The sequence below is a fragment of the Colius striatus genome, chromosome Z (genome assembly GCF_028858725.1).
Source record: "Colius striatus isolate bColStr4 chromosome Z, bColStr4.1.hap1, whole genome shotgun sequence".
Taxonomy (NCBI): Eukaryota; Metazoa; Chordata; class Aves; order Coliiformes; family Coliidae; genus Colius; species Colius striatus.
In genome coordinates, this window is record NC_084790.1 from 4,426,318 (window position 1) to 4,436,123 (window position 9,806).

Here is a 9,806-nt window from a genome sequence, read left to right on the forward strand (position 1 = left end):
AGATGGTTTCTGCCATTTGTCCCTCCTCAGGGCAGGTGGGCTCTGCACCAGTCCTCCCTGCACCTCTGCAGGGTCCCTCACACACCCAGCAGCCCTGCACGAGCTGCTCTGATGTGTGTTCACCCCAAAGGCTGCAGCTCCTCTCTGCCCCTCGTGTGGGGTTGCTCTGGGCCCACAGGCTCCAGCACAGCCTGTGCCATGGCCCCTCCTCACACAGTCCCTCACCCGTCCGGGTGCACTCACACAGAGCTGCTGGTGGCTCTCAGTCCTGCCACGGCCCTGCATGGGCTGCAGGGGCACAGCTGTGTTCTCACCACGGCTTGCAGAGGGGTCTCTGGTCTGGTGCTCCTCCTTCCTTCATCCTTCTCTGACTGTGGGGTCTGTGTGGTCACCTATATCTTGTACCACTCTTACAGTCCTTAAATAGGGCTGGCAGAGGTGCCAGGTGGTGGGTCCAAACCTCAGAGCTGGGGGGAGGTCTTACTGAGCCCACCCTGCAGCCCCTTCCTCGTGTTACCAAGCAAAAGTGGTTCCTCTCTTAACCATGACAAAAACAAGCCCACGGTCATTCCCTTCTAACACTGTTGAGTCCACGTTTCGCCTGTTTCTGTTCCCAATGACAATCCTCACCTCGAACTCCTCATGGTCCTGCAGCCCCACGCTGGGCACCAAACACAGCTGTGGTTTACCCCTGTCTGACAACCGCCAAACCACGCGGTTACTCCTCCGCACCTCCGCAGGACGGGGAGGAGAATCGAGGGAACGCCAGAGCTCTGTGCGGTGACACAAGGGCGGTTTGGTACCGCGGCGCAGAGCGCTGGAGCGGCGCCGCCAGCCCCGGGACACCGCGAGGAGCCGCGGCCGGGACTCAGCCCCCGCGGCACGGCGGCGGCGCGGCGGAGCCAGCGCGCATGCGCGTGACGTCACGCACCACGCACCGTTAACCCGGCCCCGCCGCGGCGCGTGACCGGAACTGACGAGAGCGAGACGCGCCGCTGGGGACGCGCGTTGCCGGGAGCCGCCATGGGGGGAGGCGACCTGGTGAGGAACGGCCCGGGCCCCGCCGCGGGTGTCCAGCGGGGTTCGGCGGGGCGGGAGGGAGCGAGCGGGGCCCGCGCCGCGGGGCTCGGCGCCGCGGGGGAAGGGCTGCGGGCGGGCACGGGGCTCCGAGCCGAGCTTGGCCCGTGGGCGGCGGCGCGGGCGGGCGGCCCCGGGGCAACGGCCCCGCTGCGTCGGGAGCGCGGCCGCAGCGGGAGGCAGGGCGGGAGGAGACCCAGGCGCGGCGGCGGCGGCGGCAGCGGGGCGCCGGGGACACGGGCAGCGTGCGGGGTGCGGCCGCGGGGCTGCCGGTGTCCCCCGGCCGGCCGGGCGCGTTCCTTCCCCGCGGTGTTGCTGCCGGCTCGGGGCTGCGGGCGGGCGCGGGGCTCCGAGACAAGCTTTCCGGTAGCTGTCAGCGAGGGAAGGCCTCTGAGGTTTGTAGGATGGAGTTTGGTGGCTGTTTGTTAATGGCATCCGGCCCGTCTTCTCATTCTTGCAGAACCTGAAGAAGAGCTGGCATCCGCAGACCCTGCGCAATGTGGAGAAGGTGTGGAAGGCTGAGCAGAAACATGAGGCTGAGAGGAAGAAGATCGAGGAACTGCAGCGGGAGCTGCAGGAGGAAAGAGCACGGGAGGAGATGCAGCGATATGCTGAGGATATGGGCACTGTCAGGTGAGGTGATGCATGTGCCGTCCTGACTCTGGATAGCCAGCCCTTGGCTGATAACCACCCCTGTGTGGGCAAGCCCTCCCTTGTGAGGTGGTGCAGGTGCTCCCTGAGCCCTTCAGAGTGCCCTTGGTTGTTCATCTCTGATGAAAACCTTTCTTCTCCCCTTTTTAAGCCAGTGCCTTAAAATGTACCTTTAAAACTGTCAGAAGGCAAATAAGATGCTCTTGTGATCAACAGGAAAAGAGAAGAGAAGTTGGAGTGGATGTACCAGGGTCCTGGAGGCATGGTGAACAGAGATGAATATCTTATGGGTCGCCCTGTGGATAAATACGTGTTTGAGAAGGCAGAAGACAAGGATGCAGGCTGTTCCAACGAGACAGGACTTCTCCCAGGCTCCATTTTTGCCAAGTCGGGTGCCAATTCTGTCCTGGATATGGCCAACAAAATCCGTGAGGATCCCCTTTTCATGATAAGGTACTAAATGTGAAGCTGAAGGCAGTAGTAGATGAGCAAAGCATGTATTAGCAACTCACTAAGATCTGTCTGATTTGTTTGTGTAAAGGCTGGTATTGAGTCTGTTCCTCGAAGCTAGGTCTGCCTGTTTGTGAGTTCTGGGCTACAGGGAGGTCATCATCTGCCACGAAGTTTTCAGTTCTTGGCCTAAAAACCAGGCTCGAAGCCTGAAAAATAAAACCAGGCTCGAAGACTGAAACCAGGCTGGAAGCCTGAAAAAACAGCTCTAAGCCTACTTCCTGTGGCTATCAACCCAGGGTCCGATTCTCAGCTGGGTGGAAGAAATCAGTCCTACTCATTGTGAGTGATAGCAGAAATCTTCACTTTATTGAAAACAGGCTCTAAGTTATATACACAGCAGCTTCAAAGCTAGCTCAGCAACAGCAGCTAATACATTACATTTTCTTGTTCATCCTACTTGCGGTTTCTGCTATAAGCAAGCTCCCTCACATTTTCCCATCTTGTTTTTCCCCAAAGTTGTTTTCCACCTTTAACTGTTAGCTGAAAACAGCCCGACCTTGAGCTTTTAGCTTGTTAGCTGAAAACAGCCCAACCTTGAGGGAGCAGAAAGCGGCCTGCTGTCTGCACTGACTACGTGACAGCAACTACTTTAACCATGGCTCTGACTCTGGTCTTGATTGTGCATCAAATCCATATAACTAGAGCCCAGGCTGCCTTGCCCCAGCGGGCCTAACATTATACCCTGGGATCCATGTCCATTCTCCCTTAACCATTCCTCCACAATCATCCACTTCTGTGACGAGTAAGATTTGAGTTGTGTGTTCTAGACACAGCAGCATAACATCAAATAAGATATATGAGTCAGTTTGCTGCTTTTGGGTAGTTTTGATGCAGTGATTTCAAATCTAAGTTTTTTTGCCATCATGGCAAGGTGATGGTCACTAGAGAATCACGGAATAGTGGGGGTGGGAAGGGCCCTCTAGAGCTCCTCCAGCCCAACCCCCTGCTAAAGCAGGTTCCCCTCGATCAGGGTCACAGAATCATGTCCCAGTGGGATTGGAAATCTCCTGAGAAGGAGCCTTCACACCCTCCCTGGGCAGCCTGGGCCAGGGCTCCGTCACCTCAGCAGTGAAAGAGTTTTCCCCTTATGTTTAAATAGAACTTTATGTGTTCCAGTTTCTTCCCATCACCCCTTGTCCTGTCACTGGGTACAAGAGAAAGAAAGTGCTGCCCCAACCTCCTGCCTCCCACCATTTAGATATTTGTAAATATTAATGAGCTCCCCCTGCAGTCTCCTCTCCTCCAGACTAAACAGCCCCAGGTCCCACAGCCTTTCCTCCTCAGAGAGATTTTCGTGCTTTGTGTGTTTTTAGAGCTTGAGCTTGGTTGGCATCTGTCATGAAAATGTGATCTTTTTCAGTTGTTTGAAAATATTAATTTGTGTTTTTCTCCTTTAGAAAGAGAGAGGAGGAAAAGAAGAGAGAAGTTTTGAATAATCCTGTTAAAATGAAGAAAATCAAGGAATTGGTAGGTGTCTCTCAGTACCTTCTTACAGACTCAGAGCACAGAATACACTGAAGCAAGGAGAAGATCGTAAGTTAATCTTAGTATCCTTTAGGATAAGGTGCTGAGTTCTACTTCCTGACCCTTTCACAGGAAACCAGAATAAATTCAGCTCCCTTTAATCCTGATGCAATAGAACAAGGATCCTTGTTGGGCTTTCTGCAGGAAGTAGTTTCTTCTCCTTTCAGATTCGGTGCTATTTTACTCTTCTTGCTCTTCTGATGTGCTGTTTTGTTGTTGTTTTGATTTAGCTACTGATTAAATGCTGATTTAGTACTCCAGTGTGGTTACAGACAGGATTTGACGTGCTTTGAGACCAAAGTGACAACGGGGCTCCGTTTATCTCTGTAGTTTTGAGAGGGGACCTTGTGATACAGTTTAGGTTTTGTCCCAGGAGCCTTCTCACAGGGAACTCTGTTAGTTTTTGCCTTGTGAGACAGGAATTGTCACTATTGACACATCCTGTGTCTTGCTTTATTTATAGCTCCAAAACAGTTTAGAAAAAAAAGAGAAGAAGAAGAAGAAAGAGAAGAAGAAGAAGCACAAGAAGCACCGACGTCGCAGTTCTAGCAGTGGAAGTGACAGCAGTGACGAGGAGCGAAGCAAAGCCAAGTATGTTTTCAGGTTTCATAGTAAAAAACCCTGTGTTTCTTGGTTGTGCTTCTTGTGTCTTTTTCAGATCCTTTGAGTCTGTTATAATTAATGCCAATACTTGGCCTAAATGTTTCTGTATGTTACTTCACTGCTTTTGCATTGTGAAAGTGAATGTTTAAAACCCCACTGTGTTCTTGGATTTCAGCTGCTTTAAAAGCACTGTTCTGTTTAGGTCTCAGAAAAAGGTGAGCAGTTCCTCCTGGAAGCACGCTCCTTACAAAGTCCCAGGATATGGCTTACAAGTAAGTATGTAGCAAGTAGCAAGCAGGGAAGAGAAAGAGGTTTGGAGGCAAAACTCCTTCGCTGCCCAGAGGAGGATTGAGGGGGACGTGGTATAATAAAGTTCATATTTGATTTGGAGCCATCTAAGCCTGGAAAATGAAGTTGTTCAGATCCTGGCAGGATTCCTGTCTGCTCTCAGTTCAAGTTTCATTCAATTTCTCTCCAGAATGACCCATCTGTTCAAAACTCTGCTTGGCTGTCTTGGCAGTTTAGTTTACTGAACAAAAAGAATGCCTTTAGACACAGGTGTTAATAAAACACAGGAAGTGAGATCAGTAAAGGCAAATCACAATGTAGGCTCCTTTAGACTCCTTCCTGCATTTTGCCTAGTCTGAGGTCTCCTTTGAGGCTTTAGCTGGTTGTTACTTTGCCTCGTGAGACAGGAATTGTGACTAATGACATGGCATGTAATTACAAGATGTCTCTCCTGAAAAACTCTGGTTTTTGAATTCCAGGTTAGAGACTCTGAGCAGAGACACAGGTCCAGGAGCTCTCCAGGCCAGGAGAGGCCCCTCACCAAGCACCGGGATCGCTCCCGGTCCAGGAGCCAGTCCCACTCTCCTCAGAGACGCTCCAGCAAGAAGAACTCAGAACAGTCTGGACACAGGGGATCAAGATCTCCTTCTAGACACAGTAGACAGTGAGTGTGGCTAACCTGAGGCTGCTGGTGGGGGAGTTCTCTGGGATCAAAATCCCTCTTACTTAGTCTTCTTCTATGACTTCAGTGTTCTGGCCACATTATTGCTCAGTTCTGGGTGTAAAGGCAGGAGCTGTGCAAGGGTGCAGAAGCAAACAGGTTATCTCCTGGAGGGGACCTGCTGTCTCCAGTTGCACTCTTTACACTTTCTTTCTTTTTTTATTACTCTTTATTCTTTTTTTATTACTTTTTTACTCTTTACACTTTCTTTCTAGGTAAACTCTCTAGATATTCTTTCTGACTGTGCTTCACTGGGACTGCTTATTTGCTTTACATGGCATTTATGATTGTTTAACTATCTTTACTAAATGCTGATGAAGTCAGGTAACGGGTATTTATTGTTTGCTGATTAAATAATTGAAACAGAGTAAAAAAAAATAGATGGATACTTACAGTATAGAGAGTCATTAGAATTTCTTTTCAAAGAGGACAAGTAAAGTCTTGCAGTTATGGGAAACCACTTGGTTTCAGAGTATATAAAAAAATCCAGGGAAAATTTAGAGGTCTGGTAATGTATGTTCATCTGTCCTGACAAGAGCATTTCTGGGTTACAGACATAGCAATCGGGAGGAGAAAGGGAGACCTAGAAGCCCTTCTCCCAAAAAGAGCTACCGAAGGCAGCACAACCCAGGTTACACAAGGTAAGCAAGATCTCAGCCCTCTGCTTTTGGGTGGAAGTTGCCCTGGTGATTGTGAAAAGGATGGGTGTAATCTGTGAACCAAATCTGGTTCTGTTAACTAAAATCACAGAATCGCTGAGTGATGGGAGTTGGAAGGGAGCTCGTCCAGTCCAACCCCCTGCTAAAGCAGGTTCCCCTCCATCGGGGGGCACAGGAACGTGTCCAAGCAGGTTTGAAACCTCCTGAGAGGGAGCCTCCACACCCTCCCTGGGCAGCCTGGGCCAGGGCTCCCTCACCTCAGCACCAAAATCTTTTCTCCTTGTTTTCAAGTGGAACTTTTTGTGTTCCAGCTTATGTCCATTGTCCCTTGTTCTGTCTCTGGAGACAACAGAAAGAAGTGTTTTCCCCATCCACTTGGCATTCTTCCTTCAAGTGCTTATAAGTGTTAATAAGATCCCCCCTCAGCCTTCACTTTTCCAGGCTGAAGAGCCCAAGGTCCCGCAGCCTTTCCTCATCAGGAAGATGCTCCAGGCCCCTGATCATCTTGGTGGCCCTGTGCTGGCCTCTCTCCAGCAGTTCCCTGTCCCTCTTGAGCTGGGGAGCCCAGAACTGGACACAGGACTCCAGATGAGGCCTCACCAGAGCAGAGCAGAGGGGGTGCAGAACCTGCCTTGACCTGCTGCCCACACACACTTAAAGCCCCTCAGGATGCCATTGGCTTCTTACCCACAAGGGCATGTTGCTGGCTCGTGGTTAGTTTATCATCAACCAGGAATCGCAGATCTCTTTCTGCAGAGCTGCTTTTCAGCAGATCACCCCCAGCCTGTCCTGGTGCAGCGGGTTGTTCTTCCTGACGCAGAGGACTCTGCACTTGGTCTTTTTGAACCTCATGAGGCTCAACAAGAACCTTGTGAGGTTCAGCAATCTAATATGTTGGATCACATGTCCAGAAATTCAGAGTCCAAAAGTGCTGAGTTTGGTGGTCTTTAGTTAACACCCTGGACAGCTTCCCAAACCAGTGCAGGTGATTGCTGGTTCTCCTCGTGTCTCGCATGGCTGTGCAGGGCAGTAATGCAAAGTCAGTCTTTGGGCCACAGGCTTGTTAGTGAGCAGCATTCTCTTTCACTGTCAGCAGGAAAAGTCAACCTTGACAGACCACACAAGGAAAAACTTCTTCCCTGTTGAGGTGAGGGAGCGCTGGAAGGGGCTGCCCAGATGGGCTGTGGAGTCTCCTTCTCTGGAGACATTCCAAACCTGACTGTTTGGGTTCCTATGTGACCTACTCTAGGTGGTCCTGCTATGGCAGGGGGTTTGCACTGGATGATCTTTCGAGGTCCCTTCAAGCCCTTAAGATTCTGTGATACTGTGGAAAGAGAAAACCTTTGCTAGGGGCATGATGAAGCAGAACATTTAGATTTGTACTTACACATCTTCATGATTGGCTATAAAAGACAAAACCGTGTTAAACACGCAATTTGGGGGATTGTAAATCATCTAAAGAATGGAAAGGAGGGGAGTGTGGGGCCCAGTATGATGTTGATTCACAGCCATGGTGTTTTCCACACAAACAGAAAGATCTCTCCAGAGGAACTGGAGCGTAAACGGCAGGAGATGATGGAAAATGCCAAGTGGCGGGAGGAGGAGAGAGCAAACAACCTCAGGAAGCACCGAAAGGAGGAGGAGCTGGAGCAGGAGCTGGAGAAACTCGATTCCCGAGATGGGAAGTTTTTCCAGTGAGTTTTCTTTTCGTTATCTGCTTTTTGGCTCAAAGGCAATCCACAGCTTCTGAGGAGTGAGTGATGACCTCAGCGCTTGCGATGTCAGGTTACAGTGTAAGATCTGTCCCTGCTGTGTCTTACAGTAGAATTGGTGACAGCTGTTGCTCCCAAATTCTCTTTTTAACCTCAATGGTAGCTATTTCTGTATTGGCCTCTGTAGTCAGAAACTGGTGATCAGTTGCTTTTTGACAACCTGTAGAAATGCCTAGGATTGTTTTACATGCAGATATTCTGGCTTTCAGAAGCTTGCAACACTTGTAGGCCTGCAAGTTCACTGGGAGCCTTTGTTCAAAGAGCTTGTGGGAGTGAATAGACTGTACTCCACAAAGAAATAAGACCACAGCTTGTAAGTTACAGTCCCTGGTGCACAAGGCAGGGAAAAAAAAATGTCTTGAGGCCTTCCAGAAAGTGCAGTGGTGTGTGAGAGAGATTCTGTGGCAGTGTTAATGGGTGTTGGAGTTGCTGCAGCATACTATTTTTCAGGCTCTGTAAATTAATCAGAAGACAACATATGCTTAATTCCTGAAGCTGCCCAGAAGCAATAAGAGTGGCTTAACATCAGAGTAGATTTTTTTTCCATGAGCAAAATCTCTTGTGGAGAGAGATTTTTTGTGTGTGTATTTTGCTGTGCAGAAGCAACTAGTTGAGCTAACAAAGTCTATGTTTATTGGCACGTTGGTTGAAGAAGGAGATGGACAAAAGGAGATCATTCAGAAAAGCACAGCATCGTGGCCTGAAGTAGTAAAAGAAAGGGAATGATCACAGGTACCATAGTCATTCACAGCACAAGCTCTGGCATTCAGGCTCCCTGCTGCCCTCACTGCTTTTCCCTCGTTTTCTTCACACAAAGCAACCAAGTCCCCTGTGACAGATGCAATTGTAATTAACAGTTCGTTATATTTGGAAGATGGAGGAGACTTGAGAGCTCCTCAAAATACATTGCTGAGCACTGACCTTACCTAAGGCATTGAATCTGTTACAAGCCAAGCTACAAGGTATTTGGTTCTTTCAGGGCAAGCTTTAATAGGAAACAATTTGCTGGTTTCTGTGTTGGATGGATTTAGGTAGATGATTTGAGGACAGTGAGTCCTGGTGGAAGCGGTGTAATGTTTGGAAAGAGACTCTGATTTCTTTCTTTGATTCAATTTCCTGCAGGCGCTTGAAACTGGAGAGTGCATCTACTTCCACTCTGGAAGATCGGGTGAAACGCAACATCCACTCTCTTCAGAGGACTCCTGCTGCCTTGGAAAAAAACTTTATGCAGAGATGAAGCTCATTCTTCCTCTGCCTCCTGTGCTGAAGTTAAATGGACACTTATTCCCAAGGGTGAGAGACCTTCAGCACAGCCTTGCTGCTCTGTGCAGGAGCAGTTCCCATCTCGCACAGCCCCCAGCGTCTTCTGGACTTCTGGCACTGTGAATACCTTTGTAATGAGTATGACCTTGCAAGCAAACCTTTGCTGCAGAACTCGTGAGCCTTTGTATTCTATTTTTAACCTATTGCCAAACCTTTCCCTTCTCTCTCCACCTTGACTGGTATCAGTTTTGTATATTGTTATCACCAAATTATGCCAAGTGGCAACTGCTTTCTACCCTGGGTAGATTAGATTGTCCTTGCTCTTCATATGACAGAGCAAAAGAGTTCTTTTTGTGTTAATCCTTAAAAAAGGGAGTAGAAAAAAATCACGTGGACTAGATGATCGTTCGAGGTCCCTTCCAACACTTAAGATTCTGTGATTCTGTGAGTCTGTTTTCATGGAATTTGATAAAGATACAGGAGTAATGGGGAATTTGAGGTGTGAGGTTGGAGAGTGGTGTCAGACGAGCCCGTGTGACCCAAAGGCAGCTGCGTGGAAGGGGAAGGACATGAGCAGAGCTGGCACAGCACATGTTTCTCTGGGGATTTTGTAATGTAAGCAATGTGTATATGTACAGCCGTGTAGATGTTTTTTAAATAAGGAAACTTCACTCTCGTTTTCACGTGTTCTTTGTGGCTTTAGGGGATGGGAGGGACCAGGACAAACTTCCCCGT

The 9,806-nt window shown here is 49.2% G+C and overlaps 1 protein-coding gene across 1 annotated transcript; it reads left to right on the plus strand.

Moving 5' to 3' along the window:
• Nucleotides 1–983: 983 nt before the first annotated feature.
• Nucleotides 984–9,742, plus strand: CWC25 (CWC25 spliceosome associated protein homolog). Its single transcript, XM_062017966.1, has 10 exons — nt 984–1,041; nt 1,538–1,710; nt 1,945–2,181; nt 3,639–3,708; nt 4,229–4,356; nt 4,571–4,640; nt 5,136–5,320; nt 5,932–6,018; nt 7,569–7,730; nt 8,931–9,742. Exons 1-10 carry the CDS (start codon nt 1,024–1,026, stop codon nt 9,043–9,045), a joined length of 1,245 nt encoding a protein of 414 aa, XP_061873950.1. The 5' UTR covers nt 984–1,023; the 3' UTR covers nt 9,046–9,742.
• The last annotated feature ends 64 nt before the right edge of the window (nt 9,743–9,806 follow it).